The 27,916-nt window shown below is 38.9% G+C and overlaps 1 protein-coding gene across 11 annotated transcripts in view; it reads right to left on the bottom strand.

Moving 5' to 3' along the window:
* NRG1 (neuregulin 1) overlaps positions 1-27,916 on the bottom strand; it is a 1,118,472-nt gene that overhangs the window by 157,494 nt on the left and 933,062 nt on the right. For 9 of the 11 annotated variants that reach the window (XM_040490200.1, XM_040490199.1, XM_040490193.1 and 6 more), the window contains exons 2-4: positions 21,262-21,439; positions 9,696-9,817; positions 1,165-1,215 (exon numbers count right to left, since the gene is read on the bottom strand). In XM_040490200.1, coding sequence (XP_040346134.1) covers positions 1,165-1,215; positions 9,696-9,817; positions 21,262-21,439 — 351 coding nt within the window. The remainder of the gene's footprint in view (positions 1-1,164; positions 1,216-9,695; positions 9,818-21,261; positions 21,440-27,916) is intronic. The other 2 variants (XM_040490196.1, XM_040490204.1) reach the window with 1 other exon arrangement.

Raw genomic sequence — 27,916 nt, 5'->3', positions numbered from 1 at the left:
TTAGCTCTAATGATCCTGAACAATGGCTTGAAGGGGAGAGGAGGAACTGGTGAAGGTAAGTTAGAAAAAAAAAAAAAAAAAAAAAGGCTGTGTTCGATGATATGGCCTCCTAGAGTTTCAACACGGTACAGGCCATAATGCAGGGAATCAATGATGCCAAAACATTAAACATGGGGTAATGAGAACGAATACTGAGCTGAAAGGGTCTGCTCTCCTACTTACAGAGATATAGGACTTAACATTTCGAATGCTTCAATTTTCTCAACTGTACAAAGAAGAAAAATAATGTCTTGTTTCACACATCTGTTGTGATTACCAAATGAGATGCAAAAATCTTTGTAACCTGTGAGGTATCATGCCAAAACATGTTATCATTATACCTCTGAAGTGAGTTTTGAATCTAGGTCTCTAAAAACTTGCTTCTACTTAAGTGTGAATTTTTAAATGCTCCAAGGTCCTGTTAACTATAGAATAATGCGGGATAAGGAAAATAAAAATGAAAAAAAAAATTAAATTCACAGCAGATTAAATTCACAGCTAGTGGAAAAATCAATGAATTATGAGTATACATGCATTAGTACAGTAGTAGAATTGGGTTATAAGTAACTAATGTCTGCTCAGACTCTAACTGCTACCAGCAAATATTACAGGCAAGTAAGAAACAAACAAAAACAAACCAAAAAAAAAAAAAAAAAAGCAAAACATCTGAAAAACTCAGGCTTATAACAGTGTTTTCTGTAAGTTCAGTGACCCACAACTGATCATTAGGAGCCCAGAGGTCAGAGATTAGACACGGACACATTCTTCAGGATTGAACTGTGATGGATGAAAGAGAACAGAGGCAGCTAAGAGAAGCACCTATAAAGATTATATAAACTGAATGTATAACCCAGATGCCTTCTTTAGTGCTCTAACATCACTAAGTTGTATCTAAACATTTCTTTTTCCCATGCATGCCTTTCAGGCCCAACTTCAGGAGTACAGCAAAAACTGTACTCCTTTAGTAAAATCCAAAGAGGCAAAACGAACTGGAGAAAATACTGGAGCAGAAAGCAAGAACAGTTGCAATTTGGATGCAGACAGGGTTCTGATTAGTAGAAGACACAGCCAGCAGTTATGTCTGTCGTTCTGGTTAGTAAAATTTGGGGAGCTTATTTTCCTTACCTGAAGACACATATGCTCTTTCAGTTGAGGCTGGCATGCCAGTGATGATCTCTGCAAAAAGAAAAGGTGATAGGATATTATGATGTATAATCAGGAGGCCGGGAGCCACTTCCACAGCCTGCCTTCAAACCAAAAGAGTGTAAAGGAAGAAAGTATTGCAAGAGGGTGATGAAAACCCAGGCTCTATCCGCCCTGAAAGTGAGAAACGCAAAAAAAAGAAAAAAAAAAAAAAAAAAGACTGTTCAGAGAAGTAGTTCTTCTTTCTTGGGCAAAGAGCACGAGATGAGCCGTGCTAGAGTAAGTAAGAATTCTCTGCCCCCACCGGTCTGTGATAGAGACTATAAGGCAAGGAGCCTCCTTCTCAGAAAGGAAGACAGATAGCAGAAGTAAAAAACAAACAAACAAACAAGATGTAGAATCAAAGCTGTGGTCAGAATTTTTAAGTTATGAATCTTTGGAGAATTACATTTTTGTTCAAAAACAAAAGCAAGCGATATTTCTAGTTGGGGTTGGTGAAAGTCATCAAGTTCCGGCATCAAACTCTACAGAAGATTGCCAGTGGTAATCGAGAGGGACGCCCAATGGTAATCAAGAGGGCGCCTTATCGGACAGACTTTGAGCTACTCTGGGCAGGGCACAGAGGAAGTAGGCAGCTCTCAGCCCAAGGGAATGAAGAAGAAACTGTATCCTTCTGGACACACCATTATCATGGGAATCATGAGAGTGTTCAAACTTTGACATGCTTTCAGTTGACTGCCTTTATAATGGAACAAAGGACGATTACATTGTCTAACCAATTCTGTCCTCTTTCTGTCCTTCTGAAAAGGGTTTTAGTTGTCAAGATCTAGTATATTCAGTAAGGCATGGAGAGATGTAGTGATGCAATAATGAGTACCGTTCAACCTTCACTGTTTGTATAATTCTTGTTAAATGACTTAATGACCTTTCACTATTTACTATTTACTAACCAGGACAAACAGGCAAGTTGAATCTGTTGCGATATATATACATTACAAAAGTTACTAGTAGCTACTAAAATCCTAAAGTCATATATGTTATCATTTTACATTCGAATCATGTAGTTAGAAATCATGTAGTTAGAAATCATGGAGTTAGAAATGTTCCTGATCAATGCGATCATCTTTAAATATAAATATGGCCATTTAGAATTTCCATGGTGGGACTAGTCCAGGAGGCAAGAGGAATTAATTTTAAGTGGCAATATTTCTTCAACTTCAGAGGCTTCTATAGGGATAAAACGTTTTTGTGGAATGAGAAGGGAAAGAAATTTCATGTGAGATTCAGCAGGGATGTTTAAGAATAAGCACTGGGTGAAATATGAACATACAAAGATCAGAAATGTGGCTCTGATGAGACCAAAAGTGTCTTTCTCATGAAAATAAGTTTGGATGGTCCTCTCTAATCAAACATTAGGACAGACCATTCAAGGTGTGAGATTATTATCAAGCTGCCAAAGTAGCCTACGTTGCCTCTTCTGCCCACGAAAAATGGGATCAAGAGAAAGGAATCAGAATGTGAGGGTGTATGATATCCTTTGGACTTTTTCAAGCAGCAGGAATTAAAGAGGATATTCTGTGTTGGTAATATGGCCATATCTGTATATAATATGGCCACAACTAACCTTCTTGATGTAGGCTGCAGAAAATGAAATTGTTCTTCTTTGGGGAAAATTGAATCTGAGAGGAACATTTTAATCAAAGATTCATAACATTTATCTTTCTCTACAAATACATAGAATAAGATCCATGTTTCCAAGCAAGTGCCCATGTTAGGAGAGATGTTTCCTTATTCTGTCCTTTGGGACCCATCAATGACACAACAACCAGATTAAAGTAGTAAGCTCAGGGTCACAAGAATTGGGCAGAAATCCCAAACCCAGCATGAATATCAAGACTCTTCAAATTTATTTTTGACAAACCAAGTAGTTGTCCACTATGACCTTCCAAGAAAAAAAAGAAGTACTTTTCTAGCTCCAGCATGAAAGATCTGAGATTAGAGGAAAGGTTAACCATAACATTTCCTTTTTTAATTGAATGTTACATAAAAATACCTGAACAGGAGGTTACCACAATAATCTATCTACACAGAGACAACTTAAAATAACCTCACTTTCTAAAAATAATAATAACAATAATAATCTCCCTTCCTAAAATTAGATATTTACCCTGGAGACCTTAAAAATATCTTTAATGATTATGGTTCCAAATAAAAACCTTCTGAATTATCTTGGGGGAAACGCAAGTTAGGAAGTTGTATACTTCCACACTAAAAGAGTCTTGCTAATAAGAAAAATTAATCTTTTTAATTAAAACCACTCAGCAAGCATTTTTATGCATGTTTCGGGTAGAATTAATAGATTTACAAAACAATCTTTTGTTATAAGTGATTGAAAATAATTGTTACAGTTACAAATTTTAAAAACTTTAAGACCTGCAATCTTCCTGATATTTACTTAAGCAAAATATTTTTTCTACAGTAATTTGGTATATTAAGTTTGTTAATTTATAAAGGACATCCCCTTCATTAGTGCAAATTAATGAGGATTTAGAATTATCAGGAACTGAACACAGCTGAGCAACTTAGGTTGTGTAGGCAAGTAAACATAAGGAACATTAGTGTATTTGTAATGTTTGAATGCTTTTTGAATAAATCAGATCTGGTCTCAAGAAAACGTTGCAGCATTTGAAAAATGACACCTTCTGGAAAGTAGTTTTTCTAATTATTACGTATTCATGACTTGTTTGAGATTTCACCATGAGCACAATATACTGCATATAACTATTTAGCAAAATACACATGTACATATATACAAACATATGTATGATGTGCCTGTATGTATTTAAATATCCATTGCTGTGACTCTTTGTTATTCTAAAACTACAGGTTCTTATTGTGTGCACAAAAAATATGATGAAGTCATCTTTTTACAGATTGACAATGGGCCCACTTATTGGCACTAGTGAAGATGACTTCAGGAACATCCTCAAGTGTCTGCATTCCTGCTCGTAATGAGAGCTTCCTCTTAAGAGGGATAAATGCTCGAGAGACACAATGGATACTATGCATTGGAAAGATATCTCCATTCCACCCATGATGTTCTTCCTTATTAGCCTTCATGGGAATACAATATAATACAACATACATGGGGACTGCTTTACAAATTACAAAACATTTTATATTATTGTCAGTGTAACTACACCTCGTTTACCAATATCACAACATTTTCAACACCACCATCAATTTGAGAGAGGGGGAAGCTAAGCCTATTACCCACACGAGCCAATTTTTTAAAGGATCCATTGATGTACTAGTCAAATTTTGTGGACATAATATTTTTCGTTCATCTCAGAGGAAACAGCAAATTTATTGCTATGAGCCCAATGTTGCTATGGGATCTTGAATCTCACTCAAATAATTTTTCTCCTGATTAAAAAAAGAAAATCTAGTAGAGGATATGATTGATTAGTATGTATATTCTCTTGTATTAACCTTTTAAAGACTGCGGTACTGGGGCACCTGGGTGGCGCAGTCGGTTAAGCGTCCGGCTTCAGCCAGGTCACGATCTCGCGGTCCGTGAGTTCGAGCCCCACGTGGGGCTCTGGGCTGATGGCTCAGAGCCTGGAGCCTGTTTCCGATTCTGTGTCTCCCTCTCTCTCTGCCCCTCCCCCGTTCATGCTCTGTCTCTCTCTGTCCCAAAAATAAATAAATGTTGAAAAAAAAAAAAAAGACTGCAGTACTTAATTAATTTGAAAACCAGTTAGGTCTATTACTCTCTTCCCTAATCTGATGCCCAGGAGTTTTCATGGAGCTCCTCAGCTAAGAATTAATTGTGAAATTAAGGTTTCCTACATAAAGACCAAGCAAAATGAAATACAAATAAAAATGAACATGCAGTGTATAATCTGTATAGGAATAGTATATGTGGCCTTGTAAGCTGCCATATTTGAATTAATGAAAGGAATCTACCCTAACGCATCATGTAATGACGGCTGCCTATGGCATCCTTTTTTTTTTTTTTTTTTTTGAGAGAAAGAGAGAGCACACGCAAATGAGCAAGCGAGAGGGGCAGTGAGAGAGAGACAGAGAGAGAGAATCTTAAGCAAGCTCCACGCTCAGCATGGAGCCAGATGTGGGGCTGGATTCCACAACTGTGAGACCACAACCGGAGCTGAAATCAAGAGTCAGACTCTCAAATGACTGAGCCACCCAGGCGCCCTGTGACATTCTTTTTTACAAGAAAGCTCAATGGACTTATTACACTCACAAAATCCAAAAATTAATGAGCAGATTGCACAGGTGTGTGTCTGTCTACAGTATGGCAAATTCTTTTTTCCAAATAAGATAGGACTGAAAAGACAATGGAAAAGGCAAACAACATAAATTTCTAAAACATAGCTTAACAAAATGATTGGCTACATATATATTCTTTTCTAAATGCTTGAAAATAGTGAAAATATGGTCATTGTTTCACTCAAGCTTATAACAATTCAAGGAGAATTTCTTGGGTTTTTGTTGTCATTTCATAGTTGCTAATCTAAGCAAATCTAAACAATGACTTTCACTGCAGAAAGTTCATAATATTGGATGGAAGACTTTTATGGTCTAAGCCAATTTTTTTTCCTGATAGTTATATAGCTGTGTTAATGGAATTAAAAGTAGTATCAGATATCAAGGTCATCCTGCTACATTTTTCACTTTTTTTTTTCTGGGGAGAAAAGAAAACAATGTCTCAGGCAGATCTCCCCCAAACCTCTGCCATCTCCTCTAGAATCTCATGCCAAAATACATTCTGAACATCTCAGTGTCAAGAAGGTACCCATGTGGGAATTTCAGTAAATCACAAGGAATCTGTTGCATAGGATGAGATTAGGATAATTAGTTCACAGCAGCAAACCAGGATCTTTCAGCAAGACAACCTGTGTAGAAATTATCAGACCATAGTTATGTACTGAAGTACTTAAATACGGGAGAGATGAGTGAGACAACACAAAATCAACAAAATTACTAGTATTTTATAGAAAACATAAATTAAAATCTCAAGGGGAGTTCAATATAATATGATATTTTGACAACATGCTCTTATTTTTTAAACTTTTTTTCTAGGGCCCCAAAGGAAAATGAAATTCTTGAGAATTCCACTCTCTCAGCCCAAGTCAACATAAATACATTTAGGAAGAGATGGTTTAGCCAGGTGGCAGTTTATAACCATAGTAGAGTGCTCTTTTTCTCTCTGAAAGAGTGTTTATGTGCAATGTTTGCCCAGATTTCAAAGGACACAGGGATGTGACAACATAAAGGTTACGTATCTGAGTCCCAGGGAGCTCCCAACCTGAGCTGAGACTTCTTTGATAACCAGAATTGGTCTGAATATAGCAAATTCAGAGAGCAGAGCAGTAGAAGAGGCTGAAGGATCAGAATGATCACTTATTTTCTTTTTGGTTGTGCTGCCACTAAGCCACTGAGGGGTAGAAGGAAAAGAGAGTCTCCTGATATTGCCGAACACATTGGCCTCGTCTATCATGGTGGCTGCTGGCCCAGAGGCTCTGATGAACAGCAACACAGGTCCACAGCCTCTGAGGAGAGGGGCGTTTCTAGGAAGCCATGTTTCATTTCACTCTCCAGTGGTGAGCCCAGAGCAGACACTTGACCAGAAGGTAGATAATTGGTAAGCTCTCTAGGTCTTTCCATATGGTCTGGCACAGTAAGTTCTGCAAATCAGACACTTGCAATGGGGAATCTGCTTCGGAACTAAGAAAGCAATCATAAAATAGGAATTAAAATGGAAAGAATGCCTTAAAAAGAGTCATGAAGAAATGACCAAGTGGGATCACAATCAGGTTAGAGTTCAGAATATAAAGTGGCATAGTTGAAAGCAAGAGAGGTGAGAAGATAAAAGAAGTAGAAGAATCAAGAAAGTATCTGAGGCACATCAAAGGCAGAAATACTAGAGAGAAGATCCAGAAACCCTTGTCACTTAAATTTTTAGATATGCCCTGGGTTCACTTTTCTTCTTGAACCCCAGTAACAATGAAGTTCCAGTTCTTCCCCACAGAACTCCTTGTTCTTTATGTGTCACATCCTTCCATCAGTTTTTGTCCTTCACACACCAAAGAATCTACTTAAACATTCACAAACACACAGGTACAGAGTGAGCCATATTAGACCAGGAATATAAGAAATCTGGTTTGGCGTCCTTCTTTGCTACCAAATATCTCGTGATCCTGAATGTTATCTGTTTTCAGACACATGCTAAGTCTACATACCTTTTAAAATGTAATGAGAAGGTTGGATAAGGATGAACTATTTCTAGGCTTCTAAGAAAAAAAAAAAAAAGAAAGAAAACAAAACAGACCACCCTGCATTGTAATTGAGATTCTTTATTCTCCTTCAGATACTCTATGTAAGCCAGTAAGACCCCATTCTATAATGAATTTTAGTTGGCTGTTTAAGAATCACTTCCTTACAATATTCTGTGAACTTCTCTTTCCTCTTGTCACGTAAAAAAAAAACTGATTATCAAAAACATCCCAACTTTCATTTCTCTACATTATAATTGGTTAACACTAAATATTCAAATTGGCAGCCAATTCTTGGAGGAATTAATATGGAAAAATGAGTCGGATGTCTCTCCTATGAGAGAAATGTAAAAAGCTGTATTATCATTCGGCACCCCAAAATTAATAAGAAACTAAACCCTATGGACTTTTGCCAGGAATGATATAGCAGTAAATAATTCACTGCTTACTCCTGTAAATCAGAAAACACAGAATAATAGAATCGTACTGTAAGCACTCTGTGAGACCGTGACACTTATTCTAATTGTATTTTCCTGGGAATTTATAGCCTACATTGCTCTACAAATCTAATCCAAGTGTCAAAATCATAATTCAATAGCATTTACCACAAGGAGACACGTTCAACCAAGCCAATGACAAGCTGAGAACAAGCTACTAAACGTGGCACAATAAGAAAAAAATAAAACAAGAATAAGCCACTGAAATAGGTTTTTAAATTTGTGTTTCAAGTAGCATCCTATAAAATTCCATGTGGGGTAAAATAATGCCAGTGGCATGCTTACTGCTTAACCTGTGCTGATTAAAAAGTAAAGTGATGCTATATTTACCCATATAAATTTTAAATGGCTTTTACATTTTAAACTATAGACGCAGCTCCTAAAAATAGTAATGGAAACTACTTTTCACTGTTGTCCTTTACTCTCTGTGGAGGCAGGTATTTAAGATTAAAGTAATGAACTCTGATTACCCTGCGACAGAGCAGTTCAGTGGGGAATCCAGAGAAGGCTGGGAATTAACTTTCCCAACTCCGTCCCATATTTTTATCTTACTCCCTCTCGCTATCCTACTAAGTCAACAGACACAAACTACATCAGTCTCCTGTGGAGGTGACCCTTGAGTTATTTTTACTCGTCCCTCACATTCTTACCTTACCACTTTAAGAGACAAGGCCTTCACAGCGGACACTCTCTCTCATCTCCTGCCTAGAGCAGAGCAGTGTAATTAGGCTTGGCTTTATGACAGATGACAGGGCTCGTCTGGGCAGTAGTTAAGTGCCATAATGCAAAAAGAAAAAGAAGCACCAAAGGGTTTTTGAAGTCACATTTTATTATTTCAAGAGATTGAGACGCTCCCTGCTAACTCATCAGCTTCTAGAGGTGACTCCATCAAATTGTGGAGTATTGGGGTATCATGAGCAGACGGCCACCAGCTGTGATGCTTTTACGTCTTCAGATCACTCAGAGAAGCTGCTGGAGGGGAAGCAGTACCTTCTACCTCCAAGGCCTCCATTTGCTTAACAAATCTCCCTGGCACTGTTCTCAGCGAAGCAGAAGTCGACTAAACGTGGTAGCAAACGCTTTGCCTCTAAGCCTCTCCTGTTTTCAGAAGTAACAGGCCTAAAAAAAATTGATAGGCCTAACTTCCTACTACCTAGAGCCAGCTGTATTAAAAACACGCAGGAGAACATTAAAATATCCAGGACTGAGTCAGGATTGTATTCTTCTATGCATACACACACACACACACACACACACACACACACACACACACACTGTACATATATTCATTTGGAATATTCATATGTACATACATATGCATGTAATATACATAGCCTGCATATACATATGTATTCTGTATATAAATACTCACACACATATATATACACGTACATATTCTATTATGGATAGAGCCAAAGACTTGACAGCCGTCCCTGACAAATTTAAAGAAGAGGTATAACCTCTTTCTGTTTCTGCCGTGCATGACCTTATTGAAGTCAAAAAATAAAATCTATGTGTATTTCAGGTTTATATGAAATTGGGGAATGAAGAATTTCATGGAAGACACACAAGATACTTGGAGTATATGGTTTTCCTTCCATGTTTTTTATTTGTTCACAGGAAGATTTAACATACAAGTTTATATTACAACTCTTACCACACATCTCGATTACTCCTCTTACAGACTGAGAAACAGGATGTAGTAGGTATCTCTTACCGTTTGAATCCACAATGGTGATATTGGCAGAGGCACTATCATTTCCTAATTTGCTGGTCACTCTGCACATATATTCTCCAGAATCAGCCAGTGATGCTTTGTTAATGCGAAGTTCTGACTTCCTGTAAGATCAGGACAAAAGTGGCGTAAGTATATTTCACAGAAATACAGTGACCATCAAAATCTATTTCTCTGTAGTTTCGGGGTTCTCCAACTCCCCCTCTACAGGGACCATGTTACAACACAACTTACTAATACATACATGTATGATGTGACCAAGAGTAAAAATGAGATATTATCACATTTAAGTTATACCATGAACATGACCTTAATTTTATCACCCAGATTAGTAATTTAAAGTAAGTCTTCTCTGGGGCGCCTGGGTGGCGCAGTCAGTTAAGCGTCCGGCTTCAGCCAGGTCACGATCTCGCGGTCCGTGAGTTCGAGCCCCGCGTCGGGCTCTGGGCTGATGGCTCGGAGCCTGGAGCCTGTTTCCGATTCTGTGTCTCCCTCTCTCTCTGCCCCTCCCCCGTTCATGCTCTGTCTCTCTCTGTCCCAAAAATAAATAAACGTTGAAAAAAAAAATTAAAAAAAAAAATTTTTAAAATAAAGTAAGTCTTCTCTAATTTTTCTTTTTATTCCTCTACTGCCACCACTAAACACATCATGCCCCAGATATTTTTTTCAAACCAATTGGTAAATTTTCTTCCTTTCTATATCTAAATGTCATCCGCCACTAGGAAGATTAAAAAAGCGTAAAATCATTTGCAAATCTGGTAAGGACAGACACTTAAGGAAGGCTAGAATAGATTAAAATCCTCTGCACTTTTCTCAGTAGTATCATTAGGAATTATGTTAATTTTGAATGAAGAGGATTTAGTACTTACAAAAGAAAGGGAATTTAAGATTTTCATTGCTAGGAGCACAGAAGGACACAAATCACTCTTAATATTGAAATAAATATACAACAACAGCACACACATTTATAAAACTGCATATAAATCAATATTCAGCACTCTTTCAGCCTGGGCAGCATTGTAATTTGCATCTGTCTGTGTTTTACTGTTGCATATAGCCAATAATTTAAGCAGTCTCCATGATTTAAAAACTCAGAACCACTGGGGTTGGTTGAGTTTACTAAAGACTTTTTATTTATTTATTTTTAATTTTTTAAATGTTTTATTTATTTTTGAGGGAGACAGATGGAATGTGAGTGGGAGAAGGACAGAGAGAGATGGAGACACAGAGTCTGAAGTGGGCTCCAAGGTCTGAGCTGTCAGCATAGAGCCCAACGTGGGGCTTGAACACACGGCCCACAAGATCATGACCTGAGCCAAAGTTGGAGGCTGAACCGACTGAGCCACCCAGGTGCCCCCACTAAAGGCTTTTTAAAGTCACACCTCAGACTGACTGCTTGGGCTCTTGGGATGATAACAGGGAGAGAAGACAGCAACTCAAAATTATATGCAAAGCTTGCATAAGTTACAACTTCCTAGTTTTATAGTGAAGTTTCTAGTTCTCTTGGCAGATAATATTACTACTCAAATTTGATCAATTGTCCTAATTAATGAAAACTGAATTCCTATGATTCTCCTCCAGTCTGTTGAACTGAACCACCCACCCAGTCCCATATGTAAGCCTTACGGACTTCCATCATGGTGTTTCCCTTGTGCCATTTCTTCTTCCTAGAAAGGGGGTCCCATATTTGTACCCATCAAGATACAAGCTGACCTTTAGGGACCACCTCAAGTGCCAATTCTTTCATCAAAGCTTTCATGATCACGTAGCTGGTGCTGCTCTCTTCATCGTCTAAATTCTGATGGCCTTGAGTACCTCCTGGTCCTCACAGTTCTTTCAGTATATCTTATTTTTCAAGCTAGGACATATGCTTTGGAGGGGGAGTCCGTAATTTAAACTTCCGGGTATCCTCAAAGTTCTATGACGATATGTCACTGTTTTGTCCTTGGTGTATCCTCAAACATTACTGGATGAATGTGTGAACAAATGAAGAAAATATTTGGATGCTCCCACTTAAGCTCTCTCCAGGACCTAATGTTCCTAATGTTGGCTGCAGGAAAGGAGGCTGCAATATTAAGAGGGCGCAGCAGTGGGAGGAGGTCCAGACCAAGGCAGCAATGGTCAAACCAACATGTGGACTGAAAAATTGCTGCATTAGTTGTGACTTGGTACAATGTCAACAAGTAAACTTGAGAAAACAAAACAAAACAAAGTGTACTGTATTCAAATAAATTTGGAAAACATGGCATTAGTTAAACAAAAACAGGCTTTTTTTTGTCTTGTTAATCCTACAGCAACTCTCCAACTCTTTAATATGCTAATATACTCTGACTCTCCAAGAGGGGAATATATTCAGTGACTCTCAAACTTTTTTGAAGATGGAATCCTTGTCATCCACATGGCGTATCTGTTCCCATTTCCTGAATACAATGGTCACAGAACAAAGTTGATAAGAAGGGGACCTAATATAATAACACCCTTATTTACCCATGTAGTGGGGAGGACCACCAAGGGCCATTTATACAGCAATATTCACATATTAATCACACAGGTTCTCCACAGAAAAGTTTCCCTGAAATATATCCCTGTAAACCAAAACAGAACAATCTGAGGGCATGTATCTTGGCAAATCGATATTAAGATCTAGTAATATACTATCACAACTTGTAAAATTATGAAAATACAACAATATTAGGACATTATCCCCATCAAGTTCTGCTAACTTTGAAGCCTGGTTTTGGAGTATTCAAATCTAGTGTTTTTCCTAATGAGTTATCAGCTATTTATACAACTTTGTCCATAAACACCAAGTTTTCTTTATGACAAGACACCAATGAAGAAGAGTGAGAAACAATGTAATAAACACTCTAATAAGCTTGTTCAGCCCAAAGTAACATAACTAGCTGAAAGAATTTTCATGTACGACTATGGAACCACTAACAATAACTGATAGATAAATCATGAAGAAGGTCAGGTTGAGGAATAATATCCTGATTTTCAACACAGAAGAAAGAGTGGATTCCCCGGCACCTGGGTTGCTTATTTGGTTAACCATCCCACTTCAGCTCAGGTCTTGATCTCATGGTTTGTGGGTTTGAGCCCCTCATCGGGCTCTGTGCTGACAGCCTAGGTGGCTCAGTTGGTTTAGCATCCGATTCTTGATTTTAGGTCTGGTCATGATCCCAGTGTCATGGGACGGAGCCTTGTGTGGAGCTCTGCACTGAGCATGGAGCGTGCTTAAGATTCTCTGTCTCTGTCTCTCTCTCTCTCCCTCTGCCCCTCCTCCCCACTCGTGCCCTATCTCTTTCTCTCTAAAATAAAAAAAATTAAAACATAAAATAAGAAAATGGTAACTTTTCTTGTTAAGCCCCTAAATTCTAAATTATCACGATAACATCCCAAGAATATACAACACTCTGAGATACAATGATTCCAAGAACACCCCTTCTTTCCTATTTACGTAAGTTAAGGAGGAGTCCTTAATGATATGTGTGTGAGGAGTTCTTTCTCAGCCCTGTGCCATTAACATTTTTACTAACGAACTGGATCAAACTATAAGAAACATGGTCATCAAATTCACAATTAAATTGCCTTAAAGAGTTAGTTCTTAAAAATCTTCCTAACAGACCTACACAGTGTTGCCTGGAATATTATTCCAAGTAATGTAATAAATTTTATGCTTGAAAAAGAGAAAGAATAAGAAAAAAAGAAAAAGAAAATTTTTCTATGCTCAAATAAATACTGCATTGAACAAAGTTAAATAGATTTCTTTACAACAGTACCTCTTAGTGGTTTTTATGCAAATATGTGCTATGAATTTCCAAGGCAAGGGTGACATGTGGCTAAGGTATCCTTTCCATTGAGAACCCGCTGGGATTTCTAGGACTGAACATCAATCGGCCCAGAGCAAGGTTCAGTTTAATCAAGACAAACATAACAAATACATTCCAGTTCAAAAATCAGTAGCAAAATACAGGCTTGGAGAGATGTGCCTTGACAATAATATATACAGAAAAAAGGATTTCAATTAGCCATGAATTTAACATTATTCCATTTTAAACAACTACTAAAAAAAGAAATAAAAAAAAAGAAACATACACTGTTGGGCCATATTAATATTAAAACAGCATAAATCAAACTGGATGAAAGTCTCAATACACTGCTCACAGGCGGGATCACATCTAGAATATTTAATTATGTTTTGAAGTGGCATTTGATGAAAAATATCAATAACTAGAGGACTTTAGAAGAGGTTGATCAGCGTTGAATACAGCTTACAAATCTTATCACTAGAGAAGATTCTGTTAAAGAAACAGAGGTCCTACTGGCAGGCACCTATGAACATGATACGGATGGCTTTTTAAATATATTTCATGGTCACCTGGAAAAGAAAACTATCTGGGGAGGCTCTTGTGGAATTATGTCTTACAGGAAAAAGAAGGCATATTTTGAGTGTAAGGAAGAATTTTTGAACATTCAAAAATGGGGAGGGTGTCTTTCTCTTTGGAAAGATTCAAGTCTGGATAACCACCTGTCAAGAATATCTCTATGCAGAGAAAAGATTAAATTAGATCAGTGGTTTCAAGTATTTTGAAAAAAAAAAAAAATCCTGTTTTAAAGTGAAAGCTTAAAACAGAGCCTTATATTCAAAGCTATCATGAAGAGACAAAGATGTTCAGGTCAAAGTGGCTGGCAGCCCATTTTCAATCTGAAGATTCTTCAGGGACATGATGGGAAAAACATTTATCCAGATGATCATTAAGATCCTTTTGAATTCCAATGATACATTGAACTATGAGAGTCTTCAATCCTTAGGTCCTAGAGTAAGGAACAGGAAGCAGGAAGACAGTAGAAATAGATAATCCTTTCTTGAAAATTATATATTGCAATGATTTGGGGATTTGATAAGTATGGTTACAACAGTTTTGTTTTACTCTCTTTAATAGGCTACCATATGCTCTCCATAGGAAGGAAGTTAACTTGGAAAAAGGGTGACTTCCCTTACAATCATAAAATGAACCTTTTGCTCTTTAATCAACGAGTTATCCAGAAATCTGGGAGGGGTTGATGTTTTAGTGGATTTTCACTTTCTAAAAGTATTAAAAGAATTAACTCATGTAAAGTGTTTAAATGCACTCCCAATAAGTGTTAACTCTTATTACAGTCACATTCTATATTCCTGCAATATTTAGACTTCTTATGAGCATACATTACTTTTGGATTAAGAAAAACAATACTATGTAAAAATAAAGTAGTGCAGACTGATTTAAAGACAAAAGATCTAAATATTAATTTATCTTTTTTTAATATCAAAATGCAAACTCTGTTCTCTCAATAAGTACTTACTGACAAAATGGACCCAAGGTTCCAATAACTACTATCTCCTTTTTCTTTTTTTTTTTTTTTTTTTTAACGTTTATTTATTTTTGGGACAGAGAGAGACAGAGCATGAACGGGGGAGGGGCAGAGAGAGAGGGAGACACAGACTCGGAAACAGGCTCCAGGCTCTGAGCCATCAGCCCAGAGCCCGACGCGGGGCTCGAACTCACGGACTGCGAGATCGTGACCTGGCTGAAGTCGGACGCTTAACCGACTGCGCCACCCAGGAGCCCCAACTATCTCCTTTTTCTTAGTTGGCTTGATTCTTCCACCATAGTTTATAGGCCAAGGCAACTTTAATGCATATGGGAATATCTCATCAGTTGATAGAATTCCATTCCTCTGATCTCTAGGGAATCCTATATGAACTCTGTGAGTGTGTGTGTATGCGAGTATGTGAGTGTGCTTGTGTGTGTGTGTGTGTGTGTGTGTGTGTGTGTGTGTGTTCAACACAGCTTCAGACACTGTCGACCTGTCAATAAAGAGAAGGATACAGAGCAGGGAGAAGCAGCTATCATATACAGTACTAGGGACTGCACCAAATGCCTCACATAAACCCTATGAAATGGGCACTGACTATTCCCATTTACACCCAAGGAATTTGAGATTTCCTTATAATATAAAATTAAAATGATCTGCAAGAACTGTTCAGCTGATAAAAGAAAGGGATGCATGTGAACGTTTTCTATTATACAGTCAAAGACCCGCAACAATTGTCAACAGAAGAAAGCATTCCTTTAAAACTTTTGCAGAAATCTGACCAAACCAATTAGATCCAATTTTAAACAAAAGTAAAATACGTGAGAGTGGAAAAGAAGAGCTGAGGAAACACTATGGGCATCCAAAGGAGCGTGCCACCCACACATGACAGGAAGTCGGCCTTTCACGAGGCTAACGTAGAACAGATATTTCAATGAGGCCGGTCTGACAGCCTCAAATATGAATCTGTCACACTCCAAGCTCTTTAACCAGTCTTCTTGGCCAAAACTATCCACCCGGCAGAGGAAACAGAACAAAAGGATAAGCAGACACATAACACTAGGGCATTTTCCATTTTTTAAAAATTGGTTCCACCCGTTGCTTCGCCAAATAAAATAAACAGCCTCAAATGTAAATTCGAAATCGTAGGAAGAACATGTAAGAATGCATGTCATTAGTAGGAGCAGGACAGAAGGGCGATAAGACTTTACAAAATAATGGAGATTGCTTATTGCTGTGATGTCTTTTCCTAACGCTAAGGGATTAAAGGGAAATTCTGGCTGCAATGTACCATCTAGATTCTGTGAAAAAGAAAACCTAGACTAAGGATTGGAAAAGAGTCAACATTTTTCTTTTTTTTTTTAATTTTTTTTTTCAACGTTTATTTATTTTTTTGGGACAGAGAGAGACAGAGCATGAACGGGAGAGGGGCAGAGAGAGAGGGAGACACAGAATCGGAAACAGGCTCCAGGCTCTGAGCCATCAGCCCAGAGCCCGACGCGGGGCTCGAACTCACGGACCGCGAGATCGTGACCTGGCTGAAGCCGGACGCTTAACCGACTGCGCCACCCAGGCGCCCCAACATTTTTCTTAAAATAAAGACAATCCCAACGAAATCCTAAATCTCACACTACAATTCACCTCTGCTTGGTTGATCAAAGCCGAAGATAAAGTTTGAGTAACCAAGTAACCAAGGCAAAACGTTAACAATTTGAATACGTAGGTGAAACTGAAAAATTAGAGTGTTTTTTTATGAAAGACCATCACCCAATGCCTAAGCATGTCTCCAGCCCTGTGTTGTGGCTTCACTATACGTAGAAAAATCACCAGTAACTGAAAAGACAGCAGGCATAGAGTCAGACCTATTTCAAATCCAAGCTTGAGCATTCATTAACATTGGATATACAGCAAGAAACTAAACTTCCTTCATCTTAGGACATTCATTTTTTTTTTTAATGGGTATAACAATAATAGTATCCATTCTCAGGCGCTTAGGTGGCTCAGCCTGTTAAGCATCCAACTCTTGATTTCAGTTCAGGTCATGATCTGACAGTTTATGGGATCCAGCCCCGCATGGGGCTCTGCGCTGACAACACGGAGCCTGTTTGGGATTCTCTCTCTCCCTCTCTCTCTGCCCCTCCCCCCAATAAATAAGTAAACATTTTTTGAAAATCATATCCATTCTCTTATATGTATAGGACAAGTTGAAATAATAGGGCACCTTGCAAATGTTAATTAAATTTAGATTGAGTTTGGTTCTTTAGCCTTAAAAAAAAGTTGACAACACTAATGGCCCACTTTACACAAAGTGTCTTATTTTCGGAAGATCAAATATGTTAAAATGTTTTGCCAAGAGTAATTTACAGTCACACAACCTGAATAAAACGCCTTTTCTTCCATTTAATTCTTTCCAGCAAGGCTATTGTTTAAAAGAAGTAATTTCTGAATATTGGCCTTTCTGGTATAATGGGATTTTATTAACCTGTAGACAGTACTCTTAGCTGTCTGGACCTATGAAGCCAACATGAAAATGCTTTTGTGAATACTGATGACTCTTTTATATGTCATCCAAGCCATGCAACAAATTACCTCTTTAAACGTATACATACTGTTTTCAAAAGCACGTTCACCTTATCTACTCAACTTCATTTGCTTCTCCCCAGGCATCCTTAGGCTAAATACTCGCGGTCTGAAGATGCCTTATTCTATTCCCTCAACCTCTTCTCCCTCCCCTCCTCCTCTCCTTCTTTCTTGGAAGCCTCCCCTGTCCCTGACTGGGTCCCCTTGCACTTCTTGCTATGACACCCAATGACTGTCGCTACCGTAGAAGTTAAGATGGAATACTTTAACTGTTCAGCAACTCTCTCCCCTCTAGACCACCTGCCTCTTAAGAACAGGGAGCATGTCCTCCACGTCTGGGTACCTGGCATGTAGCCCAGGGTCCGACACAGCATCTTGTCTCATAAAGGAGTGAATTCCCATCGACTCGCCCACTGGCCTCTCTACCGTCCTATAAACAGAACTTGCGGGACGCCTGGGTGGCTGAGTTGGTGAAATATCGGACTTTGGCTCAGCTCGTGATCTCATGGTTCGTGAGTCTAAGCCCTGCATCAGAGTCCGCTTTGGATCCTCTTTGCTGTCTGCCTCTCCCCCACTCTCTGCCCCTCCCCTGCACACACTTCTCTGTCTCTCTCAAAAATAAATAAGCATTAAAAAAAATTAAAACCAAAACAAACAAAAACCCAGAACTTGCTACTGACTACTGTTCTGCTCCTTCTGTATAACTTCCCATCCCACCCTACCCACCCAGCCAGAGGGGATTCTCTCCCTTCAGCAGACAAATCCACTTCTTCGCGGCTACTCCTATAGCTCTCGGGGTCTCTCCCTCTTCCCAAGCTCAGTATCAGGAATCTACAATTTAGCACCAGGCTTTACTGTATGTATGATGGGCCAGATCATTCATCAGGAGTATTTTTCCCTAATTAAATCTTGACTTAGAGTAGAATTTACCTTAATATAAATAATAATTTTCTAAAAGGTCACTATTTGCAAACGGATGGGCTGCTTGAAAATCCTGAAGTTCCCCAGCCCTAAGAGTGCTTTAGCATACGACCTCAGAAACCACCATGCTTTCAGATAAGGCTGAACTCCAGAATCCCTATATGATCTGTGACCCCCCTGAGTGCACAGATAACACCCCATGCTGCTCCCATTTCCTCCCATTCCCAGCATAAAGCCTTCCGTGGGCACCTAAATATTACTGATATCATTTGACAGCCATGTGGAAAGAAATGAGACATTCTCCTGCATGTGAAGATAACTTAGTTTCTTACGAATGTGTCTAATTGATGAAAAACAAAGCAGACTCCAAAATCCAGTATCTAAAAGTTTTTTTTTTCTTGTTACACTTGTCAAAGCATCATAGTTATTTTTTTTCAGTTCACTTGCTCTTCCTCCTCCCCTCCCCACAGGCACACAGGTTATTACACCTGTATGCTTTCCATTTTTAAAAGAAGGAGTAAGGCATTAAAGGGACCCAAGGAACAGAGCTGTGTTCCGGCGTAGTTTCTTACTCATATGACTCAAAGCCAGGCAGAACATTTTTGTTTTCCATCTAAATTTCTTAATATGCAAAATTAGTCACCATGTACAGTTCAACTTCCCCTACTACCTATGGGAATGTTGCAATAAGTAATATTATGTAAAAAAAAAAAAAACCCAAAAAACAAAAAAACCACACCATGTCACTTTACAGAGTTAGTTTTTATATCTTTGGAGAAGCATCTGTTGCAAAAGCAATCCCTACTCTTTTGTCCAAGTCAAGAGATCCTGCTGACACACTAAATAAGGAGAATAAGCAGTGTAGTTAATAAAGCCATGGAAACTAGGGGGAAAATTCACTGATTATGGTTATTAGAGCAATTAAACGCTTTGGGAAGATTAAATTAAATTTCCATTATAATCACTTTGTTTTCTCTTGCTTCATGACTGTGTGACAATTTTTTGGTAGGTGTTCTAGAAAATCAAAGTACAGGAGGAGACTCTTTTGTTGTTGCTGCCAGTATCACATCTGGGATGTCACTGGAATCTGCGGAAGCATGAGTAAAGAAAATGTGATCTTTGGGGTGCCTGGGTGGCTCGGGCAGTTAAGCGTCCAACTTTGGCTCAGGTCACGATCTCACGATTCGTGGGTTCAAGCCCCGCATTGGGCTCTGTGCTGACAGCTCAGAGCCTGGAGCCTGCTTCGGGTTCTGTCTCTCCCTCTCTCTCTGCCCCTTCCCCACTTGCAATCTGTCTCTCTCTCTCTCTCTCTCTCTCTCTCTCAAAAATAAACATTAAAAAAATTTTTTTTTAAAGATTAAAAAAAGAAAATGTGATCTTTGAGTTTGGAAGTCCTATCACACAGGTAACACTGATTAAAGGACTATTTGCAAGCAAAACTCTCACATACTTATCTCTTCCTTAATTTCAAAATGTAGTTTGATGTTAGAAGAGAATCTCTTAACTAAGGAGGTAAATAAAAATGAGAATAGGAACAATAAAGGAGCATCGTTTTAGAGTAGGTATAAACCCCCCTCCAAGAGGTTATAGGAATCACAAGAAGCCTTTCCAAATGTGGACCTCCACAAGGAAGGTGGGATGATTTAAGATTCCTGCTAAGATGCTCTGATGTTTTAATCTGCTACAGTGGGTGATGTAGTTTCACAGAATTGTCAGTTAAAAAAACTTATTGGGGGGAGGTGCCTGGGTGGCTCATCAGTTGAGCATCCAACGCTCAGTTTCGGCTCAGGTCATAATCTCATGGTCCATGGGTTCAGGCCCCGAGTCGGGCTCTGTGCCGACAGCATGGAGTCTGCTTGGGATTCCCTCTCTCTCTGCCCTTCTCCCACGCGTGCTCACTCTCTCTCTCTCTCTCTCTCTCTCAAAAATAATAAATAAACTTAAAAAAAACTTATTAGGTATAGCTGTATGTATTAACCTCTTAACTTGAAAATAGTTCAAATTCGGGCGCCTGGGTGGCCAGTCGGTTAAGCGTCCGACTTCAGCCAGGTCACGATCTCGCGGTCCGTGAGTTCGAGCCCCACGTCGGGCTCTGGGCTGATGGCTCAGAGCCTGGAGCCTGTTTCCGAGTCTGTGTCTCCCTCTCTCTCTGCCCCTCCCCCGTTCATGCTCTGTCTCTCTCCGTCCCAAAAAAAAATAAATAAACGTTGAAAAAAAAAAAAATAGCTCAAATTCGAGTGATCGCATTCTCTTTCCATAAATCTAGGTATTTATTGAGCTTTATCACGAAGTTGGGATATTGATTGTAGAAGGCACTGTACTGTCAACAGCATTCGTCTTATTTTTAAGAAGTCAAATTTTAAGATCTAACATATTCCAGTTACAGCAGCTACCACTACCACTAAAGCTACTTCCTTCCTTCTCCCTCCCATCCCCCTCCACACCCTACAGTTCTCTCCCCACTCGTTTTCTTTCCTCATCCAGAAGCTGCAAGAATCAAAGTTTCAAATTCTTTTCTATATAGTAACGCAATTTCTGGCCACCATAGAATGAAAAAACCTTTTTCATTTACTATAGATCATGCTTTTTGATAGTAAATTTATTTATTGGGGCTGAGAATAATTTTTATTATATTTTATAGCATTCCATTGCTAGACACTGCCTCTGCTATTATATGCATGATACTTACCCTGGCTTTTTTTGTATCTTGATGTTCTGTGGTTTGTTCTTTCGGTTTAATTCGTTCCCATTCTTGAACCACTTGAACTTGAGAGAGGAGTATTCGGAACTGGTCTCACACCGAAGCACTAGTTTAGAGCCTGCAACAGACTCCTGGCTTCTCATCTCTTTCAATCGGGGAGGCAAAGCTAAAAAACAAAAGAGAAGGAAAAAAATTTTGATCATCTTGTAAGGGGAAACATATTAATTTTAGGTGAGCTGGATCAAGACACCATTCCCAAATGTTTTACTATCTGAGAGAGAAAGACAGAAGGGGGGGAAAAATGAGTCAACCAAAATGGATCTCAGCTTGGAGAAAAATAAAATGCCCAAATATAAAACATACTTGAGGCAGGGGAGAGCAAGGGGAACCTAGACTATAAAATAGTCTAAATGATCAATTCCTCAATCTTTACATTTTTCTGATGCCATTAAAAATCCTGAACAATGGTTTTTTCAAAAAGACAAAAAACTATGCTAAAGGAGAATACGCAGCTAGGCCATTATGACTAATATTATTATTATTTTAAATTCCAGTATAGTTAACATACAGTGTTATATTAGTTTCATGTGTACTATATACAGGCCATTATTTTGAAAGTACGTTCACATCTCAGATCACAAATAATCTTCATCATGGCTCTGTAAATAACATACAGCAGGCATCATACCCATTTTTTTAAATGGGGAAGTTTAATTTCAGAGACGGGTTAGTGACTGACTTGTCCACGGTTACAATGTTTCTGGAGAGTCAGAGTTAGACGATGCTATCATCAGAGGTGACCAAAGAACAAAGAGAACTCATAACTCTTAACGACGTTCCTTTCTTCGAGAAAGAAATTCTTTAGCGACATCACTTTTTTTATTGGGCCTCAGGCTGGTGTCCTCCACGCAATGAATGACCATTCCAGATGACAACCATACTCAGATCAAATTGTCAGTTTGAATGGCTTTAGCTCTTCTAAATCTTCTCAACAGAGACTGGAAGTACTTAAGCTGTGCACTACCTGGTAGAATACCTTAAGCACCTATATACCAGTCTTATTTTAAGCAAGACAGCTAAAAAGAGTATCTATTCTCTACAGAAATATTTATGGATAAAATGTTATACTATCTGAGATTTGCTTCAAAATAAAATGGTGGCAGGGAATGGATCGGCATAAAAATGAAACAAATTTCCCAAGAAGTTGGTCCATCATTGTAGAAGTCAAGCAACGATTCAATACAGTAGGCCTGTTTTTTTCATAATAAAAGTGGGTTTTTTTTTTTTAAATAAAAGCATAATGAGTGGACCTTCCTCTGCACACGCTTCACTTAATAATCAACATCACAGAATTTGAGCTCTCAACACTGTTTCCGCTGAATCTCAGAGAAGCCAATTACGAAGCCCACTTCTGCTCTAGGTCAGGTATTAACTTAAAACCCCAGCAAATAAGACTGGTCTTCCTGATTCAGGGCATAATGATTCACTGGGTGTGGTGACCAGGACACCAAGAACAGCCATCAGAGCCATATTAGACACAACCAGGAAACCAAGTTCCCTTCTTACTCAGGGTATGATTGTTTTTCTACATTTCTGCCCTTAACCGAGTAAATCAAACGTCAGGAATAAGCATAGGAAGGCTCCCACAAATTATAGCAAAAACCATTTGAATGCTGTGATTTCTTAGCAGTGCTCCTAAAAATCACGTCCCCTTTTTATTTATTTGGAGCCTAGGAGATGTTGTGGAGAAGTTGGCACTTAATGTGGAGACACAGCGGCAAGGTAGAAAACTCATGTCAGCTGTTCTTAGCCTTTGATACCTGATTATTTTGTCTGGTTCTTATTTTCTGACAGCTTGAGAATAAGATTTACTCTAAACAGGTTTTACAGGACTCTTCCTTTTTAAGCTGGGGTTCATGCATCTCTGTTTTGGAGGTTTTTAAAGACAGACTAAATTCTCATCTCTCTGGAATAGTGTCTGTATGTTCTTATTAACTCTTTAAGGCATCTTCAATTTTTGTTAAGCCCAGCGAAGGGTGTTAAAAAAAAAAACAAATCTGCTGTAGCTAAATGGCACCAAAGAAACTGGTTTACACGTATTAAGAAAAATAAATCGTCTCACTATTTTATGTATAAACTAAAATAACTAGCTTGACATTTTTTTGGTTTTCACTGAGTTTTACATTTAACTTGGCATGCCACCCAGACTCTCAAGGTTTAGTCCCTTGCCTTTAAGAAAAATGTCTTCACTGAAATATTCCAGATATCCTTAACTCCCAATAAGCACCAGGTCCCCTCACCCCACAGCTCTAGACAATTGCTTATCAATACAGCCGGAAGAGAAATGTACTAGACTTTATGCTCTTGAGTTTGACTAAATAATTTTTCATAAAATCATGTGCATCTTTTTCCTTTTCTCTCATTCCCTTTCTCTCTCCCACCTCTTCTTCCCCTCCTGTTCGTCTATCAATCAATCTCTTGGTTTCAAATGTGAGAGAACAAATCAGACAAATTCAAAATGGAGGGATATTCTGCAAAACAGGTGGTCTAGGCTTCAGAAGTGTCAGTGTCATGAATGACAAAAGAAGACCGACCATGAGAACCGATGCAAATTCAAAAACATGACAAGTAAATGCAATGTGGAGCTGTCACTGAATCCCGTGTCGTGGAAAACACTCTGAAAGATAGTAATGGGACTACCTGGGAAATTCAAATCCGATATCGTATCAACATGAAATTTCTGTGATCACGCATTGTGGTTACAAAGAAGGTCCTTGTTCTTAGGTGGTATCTGCTGAAGAACTGGGGGTGAAATGTCACGATGCCTACAACTAAATCTCAACCGATTCAGCAAGTAAGGAAATACACACTTGCATGTGCACATAAACACACTCACAAAGAAAGAAAAAAAAAGGAATCTTGGTTTCTCTTTGTTTTCCTGCCTCATTCACCTGGTCTTTCTGCAGTTCAATGAAAGGCTCAGGATTTCATTACGTTTCAATGCCTTGGCTAGGTTTGCCGTCATGAAGGAGATTCTTGGGAAGATTTGAGTTTTAATGTACAAGTCTATCTCCTAAAATGATATCCTCCATTCAAATTCTGTGAGTGAGACAGCCCTGAAATCCTCAGATGGCTCAACCTCATATCCATGACTTCCGGGCTCCAATTTTGCTAGGTCCTTCGGTGCAAGGAAAACAATCACTCATCTGGAATGTCAACATTTATCCTTTCTTTTGGGGTTTCATGTGCAAAGATGTACACATCTGTTGTCTTTAAGAGATAATCTGTGATATGGGGCGCCTGTGTGGCTCAGTCGGTTGAGTGTCCGACTTCGACTCATGTCATGATCTCGCAGTCCGTGAGTTCGAGCTCCGCGTCGGGCTCTGTGCTGACAGCTCAGAGCCTGGAACCTGTTTCAGATTGTGTGTCTCCCTCTCTCTCTGACCCTCCCCCATTCATGCTCTGTCTCTCTCTGTCTCAAAAATAAATAAACGTTAAAAAAAAATTTTTTTTTAAAAAAGAGATGATCTGTGATGTAGTGCTGCAGAGACCTTCAGATTAGAAGGTCTTTCTTAGCTGAAATATCCACTCCTTTAGCTGACTCTGTGTATAAACATTTTTTAATGATTTGGGTTTCTGGTATACCTCTATCGACTAGCCTGAGTTCCTCCCTCTTGCACACAGTTTCAAGTACGTCAGAAGTGCAGAAGTTCCCAGCTATTCTAACTTTGCAACCTTCAAAGTTTACTTGCAGTAATGTCGCCTTCTGTATCCTTCACGGGTAACAACCTAGGACATGAGGACATTCGCCTTTCAGGGAAGAGCTCTTTCAAGGAGTTAACTCAAAATCCCCCAGAGCATAAATGGAGAAACACCTGTACAGCATCAACACACCTACACAACCGCATCCTTGGTCCATGGGTGTTCTCTTGTCAGGGGTACCTTCCCCGTAAGTGCCACACAAACTTCCTCACTCATTCTTGGTGGAGCCCAAATTCAAGGGTCCTGAAGGCTTGGCAAAAACATAAACTCTTCTCTGTCTTCTTACATAACCACACTAATGGAACAGCCCTGGATATTTCACAGACTCCTAACAAAAATGCAAGCGAATACTGAGCACATATGGTTTGTGCAGTTTTTCCCATCTATCCCTAATGAAATAGTTTTCAAGACATTTTCTTTTATTAGATTATAAAATAATAACTATATTTTAATGGAATACATTTTACTCTGTATGCTTCCCAGTCAATGGTTTACTCACATGAAATAATCTTGTTTATTTCATTAACAAAAATCTACTCCACCAAGTACTTTCTAGTACTCAGATGTAACTTTATAAGGCCAGGGGTCACTTCTAAACTGGGAGAGCAATTTTTTAACGATGTACTTGGATTTTAAAACTGGCAAAAAACATGTTATTTGCCTCTCAGTCCCTGGCTAGGAGTAAATGGTCCGTTAACTAAAAATTGCTTGAAGGCAAAACAATGCTAAGTTAATGCTTTGGATGTAGTAAGTGTTCTGAGAATCTCTGACATGATTTAATTGTATTTGGTCTGCCACAGTTCAAAATTTCACTCTCAGTGTGTTTCTGGACAGGCAGGAGTTCCACACCCTGAAACAATCTAATGATAGAGCAAGTTCTAGACAGTCTTTGCCAACATCTATTTCAAACTTGCTTGACATTAATATGAATGCATCTACACCCTTAGAAATGTATCAACAGAGACAGACAGTAAAGTGCAAAAGAGAACAGCCTTTAAAAACAGAAACTCAAAAACCCTCAGAGCAATGCCACACACTTTACAGGCATTTCTTTTTACTGGCTTTCAGGGTTTTACAGGCTTTTAAAAGATCACAAACACACTCTTCTGACTCTAACTCAATGCAAGCTGTCTGTTTTTGCACTTGTGTTTCTTATTTGATATGTCATGCAACGTAGAAAAGAATTGTGGTGGTAATCCCCAAATCTTCATCTTACATCGTGACCACACAAAAATTTAGGGCAATATATTCATTTATTCCAACAATTTAACGTGTGAATGAATATCTATGCTAAAGGTGAAACAGGTAAAAAGAACCGTTCATCTAAATGATCCTCTTGTTTCTATCTACTGCGCACGTATTTTTAAAATACGTTCAGTGCCGTTATATCAAATATTGCACTGTATTGTTAGAACGGGAAACAAATTTTAGCATGTGTACGGAACCAAGATACGCTGAGGGCATGTGACACTAGATAAGCCGCTGTTTCTGTTTTTGGATGGAGCTGCCAATGCAGAGTTAACTCCTATCACTCCTCTCCACGTTTAACCGGGCAGTTCATCTGAACAGCTTCAACACACTGAACAAATTAAACAGGAAACCTGCAAAATATTATCAAATAACAGTGAGGCTTTCAGCTGCGATCCCAGAGAAATCTTCCCTACACACCACCTTTTAAAAGCCTGACATCACGCACGTGCAGATCGCACGGTGAAAATTGGTTGTTAGTTAATGAAAGCCACACGAATATCATCAATCAGTCCTCGAAGGAGAAGGATGTCCCTTTTTTGTAGTCATGTTAGAGGTGAATAACTTACTGCAAAAGCCTCCAAAATTCCTTTCCCGATCATATTTCTCACTCGTTGAACTACCTTACAGAGAAGATTACGGTCAGGCACAGAGTGGATAAAGTTCATGCTTTGCCATCTGGTCTTCTGAGCTGGGCTCACAGATTTAAGCTTAGAAGGGAAAGTGTGTCTTATCAGGTTAAAATTTGTAAATATAGCTGTGTAAAAGGCAGCAAGTTCTGGTGGCAATGACTCCTAGGATTACAACCACTGTTACTGATGCACTGAGTGATCTTAGGGGAAGAACCACCCAAGAAGGTCACCATTTGCCGCCGCATATGGGGACTCCGTGCTCGCACTGGCCCATGCTCCAGCTGAATCAACCTTCAGAAAGACTGTTCCTGACTCTGGTTAACTAGAGTCCCCTGGGAGCTAAAATGGGCCTGCTATTTGTCCCTGTGTATTCAGCAAAGATATCTGGAGGATGAGACAGAACACGTGGGTGCTTTCATGTGAGAAGTCACCATAAAACTCAGGGTTTTATTACAAATCATTCTCAAGCCGACTCCATATCATTGGCACAAACCGAACCTACCCAGTAAACACCTGGGGATTTTGCTTCAAACTACAATTAAGATAACTGGACTCCAGAAATACCATTGCAGCAGGGTCCGTGTCCAACTCCTTAAATGTGCAAGGGTGTGCACGTGCACTACCGAACAATACCATTGAGCACACTGAATAATCCTCATCACAAATGCGTGGGGCGTGTCATTACACAGCATGAAACAATACAATTGGGGGCCATATTTCAACATCTTGCTTCTAATATTCACAATGGTGGTATCTGCACCCCCAAACTTGGCTTCTCACTAGTGTTCACTGTGATCTCCCAAGCATATCAGTTTCATTGGTGGGGACTTTTCCACATGGATGTGCTCAAAGTATCACCTCTCACAGTTAACTGTCACAGGTGATGGATAATGGTATGATTCTTTTAAATGCTCCATTTGAGGGCATGAGCCCCAATCAGCCCCGTCAAAATGTTTGCTTATGCTAAGATCACAGAAAGTGATAATTACATTGTCCATCTG

Source organism: Herpailurus yagouaroundi, unplaced genomic scaffold, assembly GCF_014898765.1.
Source record: "Herpailurus yagouaroundi ecotype Mexico unplaced genomic scaffold, PumYag 181, whole genome shotgun sequence".
Taxonomy (NCBI): Eukaryota; Metazoa; Chordata; class Mammalia; order Carnivora; family Felidae; genus Herpailurus; species Herpailurus yagouaroundi.
This window is presented reverse-complemented; position numbering and strand designations above follow the sequence as displayed.